Source organism: Neofelis nebulosa, chromosome 1 (assembly GCF_028018385.1).
Source record: "Neofelis nebulosa isolate mNeoNeb1 chromosome 1, mNeoNeb1.pri, whole genome shotgun sequence".
Taxonomy (NCBI): Eukaryota; Metazoa; Chordata; class Mammalia; order Carnivora; family Felidae; genus Neofelis; species Neofelis nebulosa.
This window is the reverse complement of record NC_080782.1, coordinates 135386890-135409679: the sequence shown is the minus strand read 5'-3', so window position 1 is coordinate 135409679 and position 22790 is coordinate 135386890. Positions and strand designations below refer to the sequence as shown.

The 22790-nt window shown below is 43.4% G+C and overlaps 1 protein-coding gene across 2 annotated transcripts in view; it reads left to right on the top strand.

Moving 5' to 3' along the window:
- The window catches only part of MEGF10 (multiple EGF like domains 10), a 187649-nt gene that overhangs the window by 147766 nt on the left and 17093 nt on the right, over positions 1-22790 (top strand). For both annotated transcript variants that reach the window (XM_058737309.1, XM_058737318.1), the window contains 6 exons: positions 10673-10819; positions 12009-12143; positions 12681-12809; positions 14604-14732; positions 19644-19772; positions 21938-22066. In XM_058737309.1, coding sequence (XP_058593292.1) covers positions 10673-10819; positions 12009-12143; positions 12681-12809; positions 14604-14732; positions 19644-19772; positions 21938-22066 — 798 coding nt within the window. The remainder of the gene's footprint in view (positions 1-10672; positions 10820-12008; positions 12144-12680; positions 12810-14603; positions 14733-19643; positions 19773-21937; positions 22067-22790) is intronic.

Sequence of the window (22790 nt, the reverse complement as noted above, 5' to 3'; positions counted from 1 at the left end):
TTTTTATTATCTGTCTTTTTGATTATAGCCATCCTAGTGGTGTGAAATGTTATTTCATTGAATTTTTGATTTGCATTTCCCTAATAGGTGATGATGTTAAGCATCTTTGGATTTCATTTCGGCCGTCTGTATTTTTCTTTGTAAAAATGTCTATTCACATACTTTGCTCATTTTTTCATTGGGTCATTTGTCTTTTTATAGCTGAGTCATAATATTTCTTTAAAAAAGTTTTTTAACATTCATTTTTGAGAGAGAGAGAGAGAGAGAGAGAGAGAGAGAGAGAGAATGATTGGGGGAGGGGCAGAGAGAGAAGGAGACACAGAATCTGCAGCAGGCTCCAGGCTCTGAGCTGTCACACAGAGCCTGACGCAGGGCTCGAACCCACAAACCGCAAGATCATGACCTGAGCTGAAGTCAGATGCTCAACCAATTGAGCCACGCAGGCACCCCAAGTTGTAATATTTCTTTACATATTCTATCTATATATTCGTTATCAGATATTCCTTATCAGATTTGCAAATATACCCATTCTGTGTGTTACTTTTTCACTTTCTTCATGCTGTGTGTTTCCATAGAAAAGTTTTTATTGTGATGAAGTTCAGCTTGTCTGTGTTTTTTCTTTTGTTCCTCGTGCTTTTGGTGTCAAGTCTAAGAAACCATTGTCTAGTCCAAGGTCACAAAGATTCGTGCCTGTGTCTTTCAGAGTTTTAGCTTTTACATTTAGGTCTTTGATCCATTTTGAGTTTGTTTTTATATATGGTGTGAGGTGAGGGTCCAACTTTGTTCTTTTGCATGCTGATATCCAGTTGGTCCAGCATCATGTGTTGAGAAGATCATTCTTCCCCTGCCCCACCCTCACCATCTTGATACCCTTGCCAAAAAGCAGTGGCCATTAATGTGAGAGTATTTATGTCTGGACTCTCACTTCTATTACATTGATATGTGTGTCTATCCTTATGTCAGCACCATGCTGTTTGGATTATTATAATTCTGTAGAAAGTTTTAAAATGTGGGAAGTGTGAGTCCTCCAACATCTGTCTTCTTTTTCAAGATTGCTTGGGCTATCCTGGGTCCTTTGAACTTCTCTATGAATTTGAGGGCCAACATGCCAATTCCTGTGAAGAAACACTGTGGATTTAATGAGGATTGAGTTTATAGATCAATGTGGGGAGTATTACCAACCTGACAATACACGTCTTCACATCCTTGAACTGGAAATGTCATCAGTGACCTCTTCAGCGGTGTCTCTCAGTCCTTTGGAATTTGTTGAGAGCTGCTTTGGCTTCTGACAGGAGTAAACTGAGATGAGCTGTCATGTGCTTGACTTCTAGTGTCTGAGAGCTACCTTGGGAAACAGACCAAGGCTGGGGTCATGGACTTTTTCTGTCAATAGGAGTTATCCACAAACCCAAGGACTCCCGCACCCTCTAGTTTCTCCTTGACAAAAGCTGAGATAATTCTGACTTCACGTTGTAAAATTCCACCTCCCCATGTTTCTGCGGGGCTCTCACTCAGTGCTACAACTACATCGCTCTAGGGAATAGACCAGATTTTGTGACTTCCCTAGGGTTCTTGAAGTTCTCAAATTGAATGACCGGTACCAAGTTCTCTGTGACCACAATGAAGTTAAATAGCATTTTGAACCCCCTGGCAAGTTCAGAACTTTTCTAACAGAGAGGCCCTGTCATCTGTTTGGGACCATGCTCCACCAAATCCACTTTTGTTTTATGACCTTAGAGGAAGTGTGAGGTGTTCTCGAACACACGAGTCTCTGCTCAAGTATCTACCTGCTTTGATGATTTAGAGCCAGACTGTGAAAGGCATACTCTAGTCTACATGAAAAAAGCAGGAGATATGATTTGGCCTGAAGCCAGCCAGAAAATGTGTTTGTTACATTCCACAGTCTGGGTCATGGGGTAAGACAAATTATCCCATCTGGCCTTAGACCTATGGAGCTCCTGCGGGAATGCAGCAACTTTGTCACACAGCATAATCTTGTAATGCTCTGTCCATCTGTGACTGGTTGCCCCACTGTCTCTTTGCTTCATGGCCCCAGTGTCTCATTTCTCTGGGTCTTCTGTGTAAGCTGTTGATCTGTGAGGATCTAAGATTGCTCTGAGACTTTTTTTTTTTAAGAGAAGTCATCCACCACATTCACAGAACACACTTGGTATAAGCAAATGTAGATAGAGGAAAAGAAGGCTACTGGAGCTCCAGAAAGCACCCTCCAATTGCACAAAGGATTGTTTATTTTCCCAAAAGGAAGGAAGAGTAGACTCTGTGTTATTTACATAGAATACCATTTCATTGTCAACCCTGGGGAAACCCAGAAATTTTTATCAACAAACTTGCTTTTGAGTAAGTGCCTCGTAAGAATGTTTCTCAACATAGAGAAAGCCTTGCTTTTCATTTGGATACCAGGCGCAGGGCCAGATAAATAACATGAGCCTAGGGAAGTAAATGATTCGGATGCCTCTTCTCCCTGTTGCAGAGATTGCTTTAGCTGCGATGTTAAGTATCACCGGACAAGGTAGTCATGTGTAGATTAATAGTGGGGCTTCAATGCAGTTGACACGGGGACTGGGTTCTTCCCCTGACCAAATCAGTAAGAAGGCACAGAGTCACCAACAGTGCTGGGTCACTGAGCACGCTGTGGGGAGTTGCTCATCAGTCCTCTGGGTTTAAAGCCAGAGATAAGGGAGAGCTTTATCCCTTTTTATGAAGAAATTGACACGTCTAAATTGAGGAAATCATATGCCAACCTAAGAGAATCAGCTTGCTTTTTCATGGTTGGGTTCATCCACCACTCCTCATGACTTTACCATCATTTTAATATTTGATTGGCTTTTTCTTTTAAAGGAACTGAGACTCTATTTCTATCATTGATATTTCCATTTTACCTGGTTCTAAAACAAGTTTTCAAAATGTACGGCCATACAGATTACTCAAAGCAAAAGGTACATCTGACATCCCAAATACTACTTCCAAAAGAAATGTACCATTAAAAAAAGACAAAGACAGGGGCACCTGGGTGGCTCAGTCGGTTAAGCATCCGACTTCAGCTCAGGTCACGATCTCGCGGTCCGCGAGTTCGAGCCCCACGTCGGGCTCTGGGATGATGGCTCAGAGCCTGGAGCCTGCTTCCGATTCTGTGTCTCCCTCTATCTCTGCCCCTCCCCCGTTCATGCTCTGTCTCTCTCTCTGTCTCAAAAATAAATAAAAAATGTTAAAAAAAATTAAAAAAAAAAGACAAGGACTTTTACTATATGTAGTTATTTAAAACCTTAACATATGGATTTTTTAGCCCATTGATTACTTTACCAAAAGAGGCAGATTGTAGCAAAAAAAAAATGGGGGAAAATGAAACACTACCAAAATATAGGCTGTGTCCTGGGCTCCTTCTCCCACACCTCTACACACACACACACACACACACACACACACACACACACTGCTGTAAAGTGAGATTGGCTTTTCAAATGATTATTTTGAAGTCCCAGGTGTCAAAGAAATGTAATTAGTTGTGTTTGTGTATGTTTGTGTATTTCCACAGTAGTAAAGTAATATGCTTTATAAAGTATTTTCCAAAAACAGTAGACACATGCTGACTTTTTTCCTTCCTTTTTGCTCTGACTTCAGTCAGCCAAAACACCTCTTCACTGAGTATTATAGCTAATCAAGATTTCATTCTGGCTGTGGGGGAACATATGCCGTCCCCAGCCTGGTTCCAAGTTCTGGCTAAGATCACTGTCACCTGGGAACTTTTTCAACTTGTGTATTCCCTGTCCCCACCTCACACCTGGTGAATGATGAGCTGGGGGGTGCATGAGGAGGGCGGAGCCTTTGCCTGCCCATAAAGCACCTTTTGCACAAATTTGGAGAAGGTTTGGAAATCTTTCAGGTTGTACTGCTTGGCAGGTGGAGGGCAAGGTGGATTTCTGCCCTCACTTAGCCCTGTGGCCAGAGGCTCTTGTGTAGGGTACAGCCTGCATAACCTTACTTGGTGGCCTCATTTATCATTTAACAAGTTATACATCGGCGCTTGGGTGGCCCAGTCGGTTATGCATCTGACTCTTGATCTCACCTCAGGTCTTGATCTCAGGGTTGTGAGTTCAAGCCCCATGTTGGGCTCTTAGGTGTGAAGCCTGCTTAAAAAAGGTTGCACCAGTGGCTCATGCAGTGACAGTTACCTGTCTGTAGACTGGCCTCTGTATGCATGTTTACTCTCACTATTGAAGAGGTGGGGGTTGCAGGGAGCATTTCTGTGGCAGAATCCTCATAACTGGTGGCAAAAGGCTTAGGGATGCATTCATGGCAGAAAAAAAGTTAAATGCTAAACTAAGAGGAAAGAGATGAAGGCACCACATCAACCTCTCGAAGTCTTGGGAAAGAGAGAGGGACTGGCAACTATGTAGGAGGGTAAGGAGGGGCACAGAGAATAGGGAGAGAGGTGGGGTGCTTATTGGAGCCCAGCCAGGAGGCAGGGGGCATTACAAAGAGGAAATGTGTGTGTTTCCCCAAATTCTCCAAGGTTGACCAGGTGAGTAAGTGAACTGCTGCTTTAGCTACTGATCTGTGCCAAAGTGATCTCTCCTGTGGTGTTAGTGATGCCTGAGTTGTTATAATAAGGGGGAACCTAATTCTTTATGCAGTGACATCAAAGTGCACGTGGAAGTGAGCTTTAATTAACCTGCATGCATCCAATCAAGCAGGGTATTGAAGAGTGGACAACATTTATGCAGCATTTATGTCTATCTATGCAGTTTTGTGGGGGAGGGAGTCCTGTAAAAGCAGAAGGTGGAGTCCCTGAGGTGAGAGTGGAGGAAGGGGCTTGCCTTCCCAAAAGAATGGCTGCAGATAAAGCCAGAGCTCCCAGGGCCCCCCCATCTGCTTAGCAGTCTGTTCTGTTTACTTTTATCCAGGTCCGGACTGAGGCAGGTCATGCCCTCTGGTGTTTTTGTCTTGCAGCTACAAATGCACACATCGATGATTTATATGATTTATCAGGATGTCCTTTCCAACTCGGTCATCTCTGTAAAGCAGATCCTTTTTTAATCCATCTTTACAATTCATAGTATCCAAATAGAAAGATTTGATTTAACAACCACATGTTGAATGCCTCCAAATTGTGTGCAGCCACAGTGCTGGATGCTGGGAGCAAGAGGGTGAAGCGGGGCCAGCTCCTGGCCTGCAGAAACTCACGTCCTCTCAGGGCGGACACAGCGTGGGCACAGGTGGTTACACCAGTGAAGAACGTCTCTACGCCAACAGTAAGCCTCTGCTTTGTTAGCGAGAGGATTAGAAAAGCAGCAAAAGTCTTATGACGCTTACTCTGGCTCTTCTCTTCTATACTCATCAAGCCCAATTATTAGTAACAAATCCCTCTCTTCCTTCTAATAGATGTTTAATAGCTTGTTGCTCAGGAACCAGACCTCGAATCGAAATCATGTCCTTCGTTCACTAATGCCCCCAAAGAGTGCAGTACGGGCATTAGGAATACGAACAATTAGCAAGACGAGGAGTTTGGGTTCTATCTCTGAGAGGGAGAAGTAATGACAACCAAGATGATTTATTTTACCGCATTCATGCAATCACAAATGCCTAGTGAATGCTGGTTTCACATTGAGGCCGCTGGCATAATGCATCAGGCATGAAATGCACGAACATTTCTTTAGAGCTGCTTAGCTGAAGTTTATCACGATCATTCAGCCATTGCCTAGCAACTTGGGAAGGCTATCAAAGAGCTCTTTGTCCTCAGTCCTGGCAAAAACAGTCCCTCACAGATCGCCTTATCAGCGTTAGAACGTTGATCAGGAAAAAATGCTTCCACTGAACCAGAGATCCTTGCAAATTTAAAGATACCCTCTTCCCATTTTGTCCCCTCTTCCAAACGCATTAGGGCGTTGTTTCCTGAAGTAACTCCCATTAGAGCCTTTATCTCTTCTTCGGTAAACATTCCAAAACAATTTCTTCAAGATGCCTCCCTAATTCTTCGGTTGCTTTGTAATCTGGGCTATCATTAAAAAACACAGACCTGAGCTCATGAAGGTATATCTTCTCAAAAATCAGCAAGGCAGACATTTCTACCCCCTTAGATCGGAAAGGTCACCATTTGAGGCATATAAAATATACATATGCTGGGTTTTCTGGTCTGCATGGGCCTCTCATCACTTCTTTAGGGAAAGAAAGGATTATATGGTTGCTCCCATCCAGTTGGAAATAGTTCTGAATATCAAGTTGGAAAGAGAGACGGTTCTTCGTGATTCACTCAACAAATCTTTAATACCCTCCGTGTGCTGGGCACTGTGGTGAACAGAAACACCATCTCTCTTTGACGGAGCTCCAGACTTCATTCATTTCCCTGTGCAGAATATGGGGGCAGGAGGAGCCAGTGCAAGTACAGATCTTTCACCTCCATTGTCTCTTGCATTTCTGAGGAATTTATCGCCCCCGCTCCTGCATCCCAACTGCCTTTGACTTAGTTTAAGACCTTGTCATGTCTGTCTTTTTTTTCCTTTACCTGGATAACCCCAAACAGCCCCCTGACACAGGTCTTCTTTCTTCCAGACCCATCATCCTCAGACTGTCTTCTGCCCTCCTACCAACAACAAATTCAGTTATGTGCTTTTCCTGCTTCATTGTCCATTTGGTCCCTGTCAAATCCAAGGGGGAAGCTCACACTTCACAGCATGGCATCCTTGGCTTTGGGTATGTGACCATTGCCTGGCTGCCCAAACACCTGTCCTGTTCTTCCCCACCCCAGTTTCAGCTGTCCTCCATTTCCATATGCTTCTTTGGGCTTCTGGGCCTTGCACCCACCATTCCATTAGCTTGGAGCCCTTCTCCACCTTCCCAGGCTCTTTCCTTTTCTGACTGAGATCCCAAGACAGGGTTAGGTGTGCCTATTCTGGGGCCATTATCATTCTAGAGTTGAAGTTCTTTCTTAGAGAACCTATCACCAGGAAGCCAATAGCCACTGGACCTCTTGAATATTCATTAAGTTGAATTCTCTTTTCTGTCTTTGATAAAAAAGGAAACATAAAAATGTCTTGTAGGACTCCAGCAAGTTTGCAAAGATTGGGATGAGATGAATGGAAATAATTCAGGAATCTCACACACACACACACACACACACACACACACACACACACACAGGTTAAAGCAAACTTATAATTGTCTATCCTGAAAAAAGTTTTACTGAAGGGTTAGTCTTACAGAGAGGTCACATCAGTAGCCATATACCTAGTGTGGCCTAGAGAAACACTTACCCAGGGACCCCCTCTGTGAGCCTCAGTGCCTGATATTTCACAATTAGAGATTTATTTCTTAGGCTCCTCACGTGTATATTCTCTTAAAATATTAGTATTCTCTAGAGAAGGTAACAACTCAACAGTAATCAATTTACCTTATGTTTTCCTGACTATAAGATGAAAGGAAAGATAATAGGAGGGCACAGAGCTCTGAGGGGGAGGAGTATCAGTAGGAGAAACTAGGACAGCAAGGGGAAAAAATGCAGCTTCATGCTTTTTTCTAGAATTGCCCCCTGAGGCATACTTTATGTTTGTCTACAAATAGATTAGGCATTAATATCTGAAAAGTGATGACTCGTTTTACTGATGGTAGAGAAAAAAAAAAGAGGTTGACTTTTTAGAGGAAGTTGGTCATAGAATTACTATAACTTACTTTCAAAGGGGAGACTTATTTGCAATCCTGAAATAAAAGATATTTAAAAGTAGGCTTGGTTCTGCTGAAATATTCTTTTATGATTGGAGACAGAAGATTTGATAGATGATCTCTAAAATTCCCCGTGATTCTCTGGAAATGAAATCATGGGTAAATCATGTGAAACAAGCGTATCATTGTAATGGATCTCTTTGCTATATCGTGGGCCTTGTTACTCTATGAAAATTACCTCGATAAAGTTGATTATGACAGATGGCTGTGCTATCCAGCTGGACAAACCTATTAAGGAAGAGGAATCAGATATGAAATAAAGGATCACTTTATTCAGATTTGCCAATCTGTGCTGGGGTCAGTTTTCTTAACATGCTCTGATTGAGAATGTGCTAAGTCACATATAAATTATGATAATCTATAATGCAAAAAAAGCAGCAGATAATTTTGACCTCAAGTGTATTCCATTCTGATTTAGCTGCATTTATTTAATGTGGTGGAGAGATTTGGCAAGTAGCTGATGAACCAAATCACCATAAATGGCTAAATCCCGCCCCTTCCCCTTTCCTCAAGCTCCCACCCCACAACAATGTGCCAGAAATGAGGACTAATTTTCAGGATGATTTTCAACTTCTACTTCTCCAAAGTCCTTACTGGGATTTGCATGGATGGCTGCAAACCAAAATGGCCAGAGTTGTCCGAATATCTGTCAAGCAGGAGTCCCCGTCTTAGGTGCCATTAAATAGGTCCCTAGCTCATGGTCAGCTCTCAGAACCTGAATTTGAAAAGAGAGTGAAGCCTGTGACCCTTCACAAGGTTACCCTTGTTGGTACTTCCTTTAAGTTCATAAAACAAAATTTTTCCATTTGCAGCCTCTTTTTGAAGTGGTTTGCTCCTTAATAAATGCCCTGCCTCGTGTAGGTGCGAGCCCAAACACCAGATACAACTCTATAGCTGCTGAATCACGTTTGGTGAGCATAGCATTTTAGGATTCCACCTCAGCTTTTGAAAAGAGATTTGAAAAGAAAAAGAAAAGATCGTATGTTTGTGAACTCAAGAAAAAAAAAAATCACAGGAGGCCAAAATTCCATATTTTATTCTACAGGGAATCCTTGAACCCCAGTCAGCTTCTAACAGGTCTGATCTCCTCCTTCAGCCAGCAGCGTGAGCTAAAATAATAGTCTTTTGTTGACTCAAGCTAGACACAATGAGGTCTGTGAGCTTTCATGCCTCCTTAACAGCCTTTACCATGTGGGAGATTTTCAGAAGGAGGAGACGGGAACAGTCAAAAGTGGAGTTATGGCTCAGCAGAAATGACTGTGCCAATTAGCCACGTTCACATTATGGTTTGGGGCTGCTTCTGTTGTAAGGTTTGGGCCACGGTAACTTTTCTCCTAATCAATTTCGAAGCAAAAACTGCTCAGCTTCCTTGGTGCTGGGTGGTGACAGCATTCTGGATCCCTAAGTGTGTGCGTGCTTGTTCTTACTGTGTTTGCACTTGGTCTGAAGCCAGCAGTTGCCAGTTCACTACTAATTATAACTCGCTGCTTCTCAATGCAAAGAGCGTGTCTTTGAGTTGGGGAGAATTCTGACTTACAAGAAAGAGGCCCTGTTGTATTTCAAACACAAACTTCCCAAAGAGACTTCTCTCTTTTTTTTTTTTAATTTTTTTTTAACATTTATTTATTTTTGAGACAGAGAGAGACAGAGCATGAATGGGGGAGGGTCAGAGAGAGGGAGACACAGAATCTGAAACAGGCTCCAGGCTCTGAGCCATCAGCCCAGAGCCCGACGCGGGGCTCGAACTCACGGACGGTGAGATCGTGACCTGAGCTGAAGTCGGACGCTTAACCGACTGAGCCACCCAGGCGCCCCCCAAAGAGACTTCTCTTTACCTCACATAAAACCTGGTTTTATTTTTATTTTTGCCACTTTGCTTTTTCCCTTGCATTTTCCTTAGGCATTTGTTCATTCATGACCAACTCTAGAATTTCTGTTTCCGGGTAAGAGTTAAACACCTACATAGAGTAGTAACCTAATAATAACTTGGACAACAGCTGCAAATAAGATCAGTTGTGATATTCTGCCTTTATCTGCCCAGTGCCAGATTCAATTCTTAAAGAAGAATTTAGTGGCACAGATTAGTATATCTTTCCATCCTGTACAATGTAGCATCAAAATGTTTTTTTTCTTTCATTTTCATTATTTTTTAAATTTTTTAATGCTTATTTATTTTTGAGAGAGAGACAGACAGACAGAGCATGAGCTGGGGAGGGGCAGAGAGAGAGAGGGAGACACAACGTCCAAAGCAGGCTCCAAGCCATCAGCATAGAGCCTGGTGCAGGGCTTGAACCCACAAACCAAGATATCGTGACCTGAGCCGAAGTTGGACGCTCACCTGACTGAGCCACCCAGGTGCCCCTATCGTCAAAATGTTTTAAGATGGTGTTTGCTCCAGGGGGAGAGTTTTCTTTATGTAAAACAATTTAACCACTTTTTACTTCTTTTTATCTTTTTTACACTTGGTTTTTCTGTAAAGATAAAGGATGGGGGAAGAAGGAAGTTGCTGAGGGCTCACTGATAAAAATATTTTTGATAAATTTTGCCTTTAATAGACAGAGCCCTTGGGCTTCCCATTTGCTTCATCCTTTTAAAAAAGCAACATCACTAACGCGACAATAAATTATGTATATGTAAAAAATAAAAAAGTCAGTATAACAAAGGTGTTTTATTCCTGCTCTTTTATGACTTGGTGGAAAATCACCCTGGGATTATTTTAATGCTATGATGATACGATACATGATGATACAGTGTATGATGATGTACTGACATATATAAGTGAATTTTAAACCTTATGCCATCCCGCTCATCGTTGCAGAGATAACCCAGCTTGGATACCATGACCGTCCTCCTCCTCCTCCTCGTCTGGGACTTTGTGTCCCAGAGGCACCAGCCCCCACTGCCTCTTAGTCAGCCTTGCCCGTGTGCATTGTTTCAGGTGTCCACTGTGACAGCGTGTGTGCTGAGGGACGCTGGGGCCCCAACTGCTCTCTGCCCTGCTACTGCAAAAATGGGGCTTCGTGCTCCCCAGATGATGGCATCTGTGAGTGCGCGCCAGGGTTCCGAGGCACCACGTGTCAGAGAAGTAAGTGTCTCAGTACGTGGAAAGGTCTGCCTTCCCTTTTCAGGTACCATGTGCAGAATTACTATCTCTGTCCCACACCTCAGTTCGTGGCGCTGTTCTGTTGCAGTGGAGTGGGGAGGAGACTGTAATAGGTCTCTGTCCCTTGTGGAGCTGTCCTTGATAGCACTGCCTGAAGAGCTTTATTCGTTCCAACCTCCAGGACGAGCCTAACAGATGGGGCTTTGGCCTTTCCTTCTCAGTAATGATTTCAATGCCTCATTGGCATCGTCGTCAGGATACGTTTCTTGATCCTGCCTTAAATCTTGCAAATGGTGTTCCAGAAATCCATTGACCTGTAAATATTTGATTCAGCAATTTTGGCATCGGCCTTACCTCAATTACCAGAAGTCAACATCAGCCAAACCTTGCGGCGAATCATACATCTTGCTAGTAGTCTCACAGCCAGTGCTGTGGGGGAAATAGAATTGCAGAGTTAAAAATGGAGGCCGTTGACATTGGTTAATGGGATTTTTAAGAGAGGAGGGGATCCATAAGATTTTACGAAATCTTTTAGTAAATGTAATCAAGAAAAGAATATATGGCTCTAAGACACATTATCCTTATTTTTAGATGACTTTTTTCTTTTTTCAGTGAAGGCTCTATGCATTTGTCTTGCATTTAAATCCAAGTAATGTCTTGAGAAGAACCTAATTATGTAGCATTTTGCTTGCTCACTTCTCAATCACAGTCATTAATCTGGACCACGTTGAGAAGGAACCATCTTTTAATTCAGACTATAGATCTGTTTATTGCCAGTAATGAGTCTTAAAGAAAAAAGGATCAAGACATGGCTTGAGAGTATTTATTTGGCCTTATTAGATTTTAGAATTTTATTTCCTTTCATTTATTTGTTCAACAAAAATTCTTCAAGCCCCCGTTGTGTGCCAGGCCCCAGGTTAATTGGGACCATAAATGAGAAAATAAAGAGGACAGAGACATTTGCCTGCCCTCCAGCAATTCAGTTTAATGGTTTCTTTTCATTATTAAGGACTACCCTTCTTCCTTTGGTGCTTGTTTTAGACTTGGAAAATTCTCGGTATCGTTAAACAAAAAAATTTTTTTTGCCCCAAACTTCAACTAGATCCTGATGTGGAATTTGAGAGGAATACGTCTCAGGAAAGATAACTGTTGATTTCCATTCTATTTTCAGTCTGCTCCCCCGGTTTTTATGGGCATCGCTGCAGCCAGACATGTCCACAGTGTGTGCACAGCAGTGGGCCCTGTCACCACATCACAGGCCTGTGCGACTGCTTGCCTGGCTTCACAGGTGCTCTCTGCAATGAAGGTAAGCAAGGCGCACGGTGTCTGGGGGGAGGTGCACGGTGCCGGGCAAGCCCCGTGCAATCTGTCCTCAGGCTTCCTCTCAGGCTTCCCCGAGGACGTTTTCAGCCACCAGCTATCAATGCCTTCTGGGATGCCCTTTCTGCAGCTTCTGCAGAAATGACTTTGGAAAAGCTGGCTTGCCACCCCGGCAGAATCTCTCTACTGTCTGAGCTGTGCTCCTCTTCGGTTTTAATTGGAAACAGCATCCCATGAAAAATCAATATCAGGGAGGGTTTGGACTCCCTGAGCAAGAAGCCATGAAGTCAGATTTCCAGAAATGTGATGATGTCTCCTCGTTTGTGATGCCTTAATGAGAATGTTGGGCTTCGTGTGTTTCTAAAAATGAGCCCATTCCAGATGACGGGGTGCTGTTGAGTGGAGGCAGCTACTAAATGGGCAGCTGGGCTGATGGCTTTCAAAGTTGTTTTCTGTCCCAAGACTCTAGAGTTCCATGCAATGAGATGTAATTGTGCGTTACTGACCTAAAACTTATTCACAGTGTGTCCCAGCGGCAGATTTGGGAAAAACTGTGCAGGAGTTTGTACCTGTACCAACAATGGAACCTGTAACCCCATTGACAGATCTTGTCAGTGTTACCCGGGTTGGATTGGCAGTGACTGCTCTCAACGTAAGTCTTATTTAGGAACAACCATTGATCTTCATTGGTTTTCAAATTCTTTAGGACTAAAGTAAGAGTGTTTATATAATCAAGAAATAATATATGAATAATTATGATATACATTATTTTAATTTTTAAATGGCTGTTTCCCCCACTAAGAGCTCTATGCAGTGTTCCTATGTTAAATCCAAATAAGGTCTTGCAAAGAGCCTAAATGGGTAGCATGCTTATTCACTTTTCAGTAACTCTTAATCTGTAAAATGAGGGTATTGGGCTCAGAAAATCCATTCTAAGTTTAATTTCAGACCTTGAACGTCACCTATCATTTTTCCCTTGTTCTTGGGCAACTTATGGTGCACACAATTTCAGGAGAATTTTTTTTTCTACTTTTTACTTACTTCAGACTTACTATCTTCATTGGGCCATATTCCCTACTGGGTAACCAAATAAAAATTATAGATGGTCCTGCTTTGTTTTCCTCCGATTTTATTGAGAAATAATTAGCATACATCACTGTATACTCTTAAGGTAAACAGCATGATGGTTTGATCTCGTTTTGTTTTGAAATGATCAGCTGGTTCTGCTAAGACCCATCTTCTCATGTAGATACAATGGTTGTCCTCATTTTAAGCAGGTTTATTCCTTAAAGTTTTTTTTAAATGTTTATTTATTTTTGAGAGAGAGAGAGAGAGACAGAGTGTGAGCGGGGGAGGGTCAGAAAGAGAGAGAGAGACACAGAATCCAAAGCAGGCTTCAGGCTCCGAGCTGTCAGCACAGAGCCCAATGCGGGGCTCGAACCCATCAACCCCTGGGATCATGACCTGAGACGAAGTTGGACGCTTAACCGACTGAGCCACCCAGGTGCCCCACAGCAGGTTTATTCTTGAAGCATTAGTATAAATGAAAAGGTTTTCTGTGTGTTTTTTTGTTTGTTTTTGGTAAATCAAATCGTTTTACCCCATAATATGATATTTCACAGACACTTTATCTGAAGCTCTTTTTGCTCTTAAATGGACAGTGACCCTCCAATGATTTCCTTTTATTATTTTCTGCTTCATCCAATTAAGAATTTTCATGATTAAACCAATTCTTACGTATAATTTACACCTTAAACTTTAAACAAATCTCTAGTGACAACTCTGGAGCAGAGCGACTGGTGTGTGACTTATGTGACACCAGATCCCTTAGTTTTTCTTAGTCCTATCATTTTGTCCATCTTATCTCTGCTTAAATGTTCTCTCCTTGGGGAAGCCTACCCTGAGGGAGCGGCTCTGGTGAGTGATGTCTTGCAATACAAGGAGCACATGATGTCCAACGTCACATGATCACAACTGAGCCAATGGTTCTTGAAATGCACTTTGATATACAGGTGCTTTGGATTATAAGCATGTTTCTGGAGTGAATTATGCTTGCAAAACAAGGTTTTACTGTATAAGGTTTCAAAGGGCGGTCTGGACCTTGCCTGGTCCTCTGCTATCTCTTCTGTGTCTAGAACAGTGCTGGGCACATAGGAGCTCAGTGTGCATTTGTTAGGCAAGTAAATCTATGAACTGTAGATGCTTTTTGTTCTGCCTGCCTCACTCCGCAGTCTGTCCATGAATACAGTGGCAGTAATGATGGTTGCCGTTGCAGTCAATGTTGCCATCTGGGTATTAGTCAGTCTGGGAGCACCGTGCTTTCTTAGTCCTGATGCACACCGCTAACCTCCCATATGCAAGGAGATGGGCAGCAGGACGGAGTTCCCTCTGCTGGGTGCTGGTCTCCGGGCTCTAACTGAACTCTCCATGCGTGCTGTGGTTTCAGCTTGTCCGCCTGCCCACTGGGGCCCGAACTGCATCCACACGTGCAACTGTCACAACGGGGCCTTCTGCAGCGCCTATGATGGGGAATGTAAATGCACTCCCGGCTGGACGGGGCTATACTGCACTCAGAGTAAGTGACAAGCCTTCCGAGACTCACCAAGGGAGCCACACCCAAGGGGGATGGGACCAAGCCTCGCCCTTTGCATGCACAAGCTGAGCTCACCCAGGGTTCCTGGCGTTGGAGTGTTGTTTCATCTCCCCCGTGACCACTAGACGTCTAACTGCCTCTGTGTGGTTATGAGCTGTCACGTTCCAAGTTTTCTGTCTGTATGTCATTGCAGGACACTGAAGTGGAGCAGTGCTGTATGTGATGGTGTGCAGTTTCTTTCCTCACTCTCCTTTGACCAGACCCTATGTATAAGCACCAAACTCCCTATCATTTATCAATACATGTATCTTTGTACAGACATATGTACACATTTTTGTAGTATGTGATTCCTTTTATTTTTTTTAATGTTTTTATTTATTTTTAGAGAGAGAGAGTGTGAAAGGGAATGGGGCAGAGAGGGAGAGGGGGGACAGAGGATCCAAAGCCGGCTCCGTGCTGACAGCCTAGAGCCCCCATGCAGGGCTCGAACCCACAATCTGTGAGATCATGACCTGAGCCGAAGTCAGACTTCCACCGCTTGAGCCGCCCAGACATCCCTGTGATTCCTTTTATATGAAGATCAAGAACAAACAAATTGATCTGTTAGTATTATCTACTGGGAAGGTGCATGAAAGGTGATGAAAATGTTCTATATAATGGTTCAAACTGGGGTGGTGGTTACATGGATGTCCACCCTGTCATTTATTCCAACAGCACAAAGGTTGGGTTAAGTGACTGTGGCTGGAAAGGCAGTGAAGATCACAAGCCTTGCTCCCCGACGTAATGTGTGCTCTTGGAGAAGAGTGTGTTCCGTGGTTCTCAAGCTTAAGTGAGCGTCAGAGTCACCTAGGTGGCATGACAAACACAGACTGCTGGCCCCACTCCCAGAGTGTCTGATTCACTGGGTCTGGGGTGGGACCTGAGAATTCACATTGCTGACAACTTTCCACATGGTGATGCCAGTCTGGGATCATGCTTCAAGAACCACTCATTCTTTTTTCCATTTTATATCACATAGTGCCCCAACCATTTCTTCTTCTGTGAGGTTTTTACCATCATAGGATATAATGTGCAAAGTAGTCCACAGCTCAGCACTGTCAGGGAGAAAAAAGACTATTCTCTATCTTCTTGCTTTCAAATGAATAAAGGAGACAGCACGGGAAAGCACGAATGATGGTTACCAATAATAGTATACACTTGGTTTCAGTTTATTTATTTATTTTGAGAAAGAAAGAGAGCACAAGCAGGGAAAGTGCAGAGAGAGAGAGGGAGGGAGAGAATCCCAAGCAGCTCCATGCTCCGTGCTGAGCCTGACACAAGGCTCGATCCCACAAATGAGATCATGACCCGAGCGGAAATCGAGAGTCAGATGCTTGACTGATTGAGCCCGCCATGTGCCCCAATAATATATCATTTTATTCTTTTTTTAATCATAATATGAAATTTTAAATCCCAGAAATGAGCTGAGAAGGAAAAATAGGTCAGAAATTAGGCAATTCTTGGGGTGCCTGGATGGCTCAGTCATTAAAGCATGTGACTCTTGATCTCAGAGTCTTTTTTTTTTTTAATATGAAATTTATTGTCAAATTGGTTTCCATACAACACCCAATGCTCATCCCAACAGGTGCCCTCCTCAATGCCCATGACCTACTTTCCCCTCCCTCTTACCCCCATCAACCCTGTTTATTCTCAGTTTTTAAGAGTCTCTTATGGTTTGCTTCCCTCACTCTCTGACTTTTTTTTTCCTTCCCCTCACCCATGGGTTTCTGTTGTTTCTCAGGATCCACATAAGAGTGAAAACATATGGTATCTGTCTTTCTCTATATAACTTATTTCACTTAGCATAACACTTTCCAGTTCCATCCACGTTGCTACAAAGAGCCATATTTCATTCTTTCTCATTGCCAAGTAGTATTCCATTGTATATATAAACCACAACTTCTTTATCCTTTCGTCAGTTGATGGACATTTAGGCTCTTTACACAATTTGGCTATTGTTGAGAGTGCTGCTATAAACATTGGGGTACAAGTGTCCCTAGGCATCAGCACTCCCGTATCCCTTGGGTAAATTCCTAGCAGTGCTATTGCTGGGTCGTAAGGTAGACCTATTTTTAATTTTCTGAGGAACCTCCACACTGCTTTCCAGAGCGGCTGCACCAGTTTGCATTCCCACCAACAGTGCAAGAGGGTTCCCGTTTCTCCACATCCTCTCCAGCATCTATAATCTCCTGATTTGTTCATTTTGGCCACTCTGACTGGCGTGAGGTGATATCTGAGTGTGGTTTTGATTTGTATTTCCCTGACGAGGAGCGACGTTGAGCATCTTTTCATGTGCCTGTTGGCCATCCGGATGTCTTCTTTAGAGAAGTGTCTATTCATGTCTTCTGCCCATTTCTTCACTGGATTGTTTTTCAGGTGTGGAGTTTGGTGAGTTCTTTATAGATTTTGGATACTAGCCCTTTGTCCGATATGTCATTTGCAAATATCTTTTCCCATTCCGTCGGTTGCCTTTTAGTTTTGTTGGTTGTTTCCTTTGCTGTGCAGAAGCTTTTTATCTTCATGAGGTCCCAATAGTTCATTTTTGCTTTTAATTCCCTTGCCTTTGGGGAATGTGTCAAGTAAGAAATTGCTGTGGCTGAGGTCAGAGAGGTTTTTTCCTGCTGTCTCCTCTAGGGTTTTGATGGTTTCCTGTCTCACATTCAGGTCCTTTATCCATTTTGAGTTGATTTTTGTGAATGGTGTGAGAAAGTGGTCTAGTTTCATTCTTCTGCCTGTTGCTGTCCAGTTCTCCCAGCACCATTTGTTAAAGAGACTGTCTTTTTTCCATTGGATGTTCTTTCCTGCTTTGTCAAAGATTAGTTGGCCATACGTTTGTGGGTCTAGTTCTGGGGTTTCTATTCTATTCCATTGGTCTGTGTGTCTGCTTTTGTGCCAATACCATGCTGTCTTGATGATGACAGCTTTGTAGTAGAGGCTAAAGTCTGGGATTGTGATGCCTCGCTCTTTTTCAATATTACTTTGGCTATTCAGGGTCTTTTGTGGTTCCATACAAATTTTAGGATTGCTTGTTCTAGCTTCGAGAAGAATGCTGGTGCAATTTTGATTGGGATTGCATTGAATGTGCAGATTGCTTTGGGTAGTACTGAAATTTCAACAATATTTATTCTCCCAATCGATGAGCACCCAGAAATCCCAGAAATGAGATGAGAAAGAAAAATAGGTCAGAAATTAGGCAATTCTTGGGGTGCCTGTCTGGCTCAGTCATTAAAGCATATGACTCTTGATCTCAGAGTCTTAAGTTGAAGCCCAATGTTGGGTGTAAAGGTCACTTAAAAATAAAATCTTAAAAAAAAAATTAGGTGGGCACTCAGTGACTCAGTCAGTTAAGCATCCGACTTCGGCTCAGGTCATGATCTTGTGGTTCTTGAGTTTGAGCCCTGCATCGGGCTCTGTGCTGACAACTCAGAGCCTGGAGGCTACTTTGGATTCTGTGTCTCCCTCTCTCTCTGCCCCTTCCCTGCTCATCTCTCTCTCTCTCAACAATAAATAAACATTAAAAAATTTAATGAAACAATTGGGCATCACTTGTTTAACACTAATTAGAAAACTGGAGAATAGGCTGAACAAGTGTTTTGAAACTTCCTGGAAGTGGGTATAAACCTTGAGCCATTGTTCAAAAGGGAGCATTGGCAAGTAGAGATCTTGTCTCAGGCATATTCTGCCAAGATTGTATATATAGAAAGTTTTTCAGCTACTTAGAGAAAACTACTTACACATTACTATTTATCATTCCAATATTAGGGTCTACTTTAATCAGAGGACCTTTGTAAATGGACATAGCACAAAAAAGTGGGAAGGACATGGGGTCTGGAGCCAGACTTGCCTGAGTTTGCTGGCTGTGTGACTTAGGGCGTGTAGGGCTGGGCTCCCTGCTCTAAGTAGGAATATCCATCCCTGTGTGTCTGCACTGCGGTGAAGATTCAGTGAGAGGATGCATGCAAAGCATCTGGCATTGATTAGGTGCTAAATAAATATATGGCAATGGCAGTTGTCATTGCATGCTGGCATCTGTGCTCTGCCTCTGTTTCTTGGAAGTTGAACTTTGCTTAAAACCTCCATTAGAAAAAGAGAAAATAAAAATCCACATGGGATACTTAGAAGTAGCCATACAAGCAGCCTGTATTGAACGTTTTGTTATGCCAGAGAGCCCACACCCTTGCTGGGCAGCTGCTGGCCCAGGACAGCTCATGGGGCTTATGTGTGTCCTCAGCCAAGAGGTCTGGGTCTGGAAAATCATACAGCAGTGTTAGGTTTATGGATTTTTTTTTTTTTTTACAAAGCACCTATGAAGTGCTGGGGTTTTGTTTGTTTGTTTGTTTGTTTGTTTGTTTTTGAGTTTAACATTCTACTCTACATCTTTGGTGAAGGAGATGTTATCTAAGTCAGTAAAGGATACGGTGGACAGGGCTAGCCGCAGACTGAGAGACGTTCTGTGCTGTAAGTAAAAGCATATGGGTAATTTTAATATATAATACCCATTTCAGTCCATGGCATTTGAGTCCAGGAGTCTAGTAGTTCAGGGAAAGGATGCAAGGAATTGCCCCCATACTTCCGCAGGGTTGGTGGCGTGCTTTGTCAGAAGATACTAGTCTTGTCTCCAGGAGCACCAGGTATGGAACCATTCTGCCTCCCGCTCATGAATTATGACCTCCTTGCACGTGCCCCATCTTGGGACTTCAAAGAAGCCTTTGTGACGAGCTGAGATCTGCATTACTGTCGTTATTCACTTTCCAGTGGCTAAGGACCTTTCAGGTTTAAACACAAACAGTGGGAAGCAAGAGCTGTGTTTTTCCTCAGCAGCCTCTGACTCTGCTGTCCTTCCCTCCTGCACAGGATGTCCTCTGGGTTTTTACGGAAAGGACTGTGCGTTGATATGCCAGTGTCAAAATGGAGCTGACTGTGACCACATCTCTGGACAGTGTACATGCCGGACCGGGTTCATGGGGAAGCGCTGTGAACAGAGTAAGTACGGGAGGGTGACCCGTCTGTTTGGTATTTTCCCCTAGAATCAGTTTTCCTACATGCCTGAACAATATGAAGGCAGGACCTGCATCTGTCAAGTTGTTTGAATGGATGGCTGGTCACTTACCAGCACTGTTGACTGTTACTATCAACCCTCCCAGAGAGCTGGCCACCTCGGGGTCCTTGCTGGCTGTCTTTCCCCCTAAACTTCTTCTGGGTAAGTAATCAGTGCTCTGGGTGGAGGGGGTGTGGCTCCAAGGAGGAAGACAGAATTCAGGTTTTCCATCTGTTCACCCTGGCTCTCTCTAACTCTCCTGCTTATTTTTGGAACGTGGCTGCTCAAGGGCGTTACGAGCCAGTCAGAGTCAGAGCCCGGGTCCACACTGGAGGAGAATGCATTCTCTGGGGCCAGGCTGAGTGCACAAAAGGCAGGTAGGGGCTCCCAGCCCCTCAGTGGGTGTGGAATGAGGTCCATACAAACGTTGCCCCCCTTCCGACAACCTTTGCTAGATAGTATTTTTCTACTGTTTCCCCTAGCAACTGTGCATCTCGGTCTTTACAACGTTCAAGACAATATATCGCCTTAAATTTTTTTGCTGTAAAAATCCCACTCCAGAAGAATATGCTCTGTTGGAATTACGCAGCCTTTTTTGCCATTTCTGCCGCTACAGCTATGCGTCTGCAGGGTATAAGAAAATTAGGTTTAGATTGAGTATTTCAAAGTAGTCTCTTGTTACTTTCCTCTGTGACTTTCATTCAATATTCAGAATGAATAAATAGGGTCTTAGAGCTGTAATGGGGCTCAGTCTTTTATCATAGATGACAAGAAAGGGACAGGAGCGTTCTTGCTTACCAGAGAGGGCGCTCTTGGCAAGGACGCAGCAAAGATTACAGGGCTGTGGGAGCATTATGGCCGGAAAGGCAGATCAGCAGGACGGGGCTTTGGCAATAAACCATCACCTTCCCTCTACCCCAGCAGCACCTCACAGCACCCCTGGAATATCCAGGTCGTCTCAGTCTTGTGTACTAAACCCTTGAGTTATTTTTGCATATCTTCCTGTATAGTAAATATAACAGGAGTGACCTCCAGGAATCAGCCTGGAAACGGATGTCCCAATTTTAGTTTTTTACTGCTATTCATTTCATCCTGAAACACGTACTGAGTCACACGGTTTCCTGCATACCCCTTGTGTGTGTAAATATTGTGTGTGTGTGTGTGTGTGTGCGTGTGTGTGTGTGTGTGTGTGTGCATAAATGTCTAAACATATGTGCACATACCTAGAATCAGAACAGACTCTAAAATGACTTTCCCTTGAATGCCAGACCGGTTATGGTTCTTATTAAATAAAAGCTGCTTAAGTGCTTCCGTGATTACTTTGAACATCAAATTAAAACATCCCTATTTTTGGAGAACTCTCCTGGTGCTCTTTTGTAAACAGAAACACTGTGACAGAGAATTCCAATAATAATAGAACATTGCCCCCTGCTGCTCACTTTACAGAAAACATCAGTATTTGGTGATGATTTTTAGATTTGACTCTTCTTTGAAATTCACACCCAACTCTTATGAAGAGTGCATCATAAAAACATCAGTATTTTCGTCTCTCAGGCTTCAACTTGCACATCCAAATTTTGAGCCATTCTATGGCAAATGAAGTTCTTACCTAGAAAATTAACAAGACTTGCCCTTCCCTTGTCCCTGTTCCCAGCTAATCCGAGTTGGAATGCGCCACTTGGAAGATCCCCGAGTCGTCAGGAACGTGCTCACGTTCTCAAGGATGCCATCTCTTGTCCATACTCTTTAGTGTTTTATCTCACAGTTTTGCCCGGTGGGGTCATCTCAGGTTGCCCTTGCTCACGATCTTCATCAGTTCTGTTGGGTTCTGCAGACTCTCAACTTACCCATCAGGGAAGTGGGTACATAGAAGCTGCAGGAGTCAGGAGCTGTGGCAAGGAGCTCAGTGTCTGGCCTTGTGCCACATGGCCCCGAATCCCATGTGGCAGGGAATCCTGGCCAGCTCTAGGACTTCCAGGGTGGGTCTGCCTGCGTAAGGATCCCCCGGAAGGGCTGCCCTTGAGACACAGAGGATCATATAGTAAGAGACAGCCTTGCCCCACATCCCGAAAGCTGGACAGCTTATGTTGGATTTTCATCTCCTTCTCAGAGTGCCCTGCAGGAACATATGGCTATGGCTGTCGCCAGATATGTGACTGCCTGAACAACTCCACCTGCGACCATATCACTGGGACCTGTTACTGCAGCCCAGGCTGGAAGGGGGCGCGATGCGATCAAGGTAAGAATACTAGTAAAGGGTCCTACTGCCTCGAACTGTGTAACCACCATGTACCAGGCAACATGAAGTATTTGCACCTCCACTGCAAGGTGTAGCTGGTTGTTTAGTTGCCAGATGAATGCCTCATTGCTGCTGTCCTATGGGTGAGGAAGGTAAGGCTCAGAGAGGTTGAGTCATTTGCCCAACGTGACGTAGCTATTATCGAATACATAGCTATATGTACGTCAGGGCTTAGATGCTGCGTTTGTCTGATTCCAAAGCTCAGGAACTTCCTGCTGTGCCTACGAATGTTTTCACCTTTACTGAGATATAACTAGCCCATAAAAAGCAATGCATGTATACCATTATATTATGTGTATATACGTATATATATATATAAATATGTATATACACACATATATACATACATACACAATGTATATATGTACAGCATGCAGTATATATATAACCTGATACAATCTGACAAACATATATACCCATGAGACCACAACCACAATAAAGATCATGAATACATCCCTCCCCCGCCCCCCATCCCCCTCCAAATGTTACCTCATGCTCTTCTCTGCCACCACTGCTCCCGGGGCCCCAGGCAACCACTGATGTGACTACAGGTGGGTTTGTATTGTTTAGAATTTCATGTAAGTAGAATCACACTGTACTCTTTCTTGTCTGCTTTTGTTTGCTCTGCAAAATTATTCTGAGGTTGAACCACGTTGCTGTATGA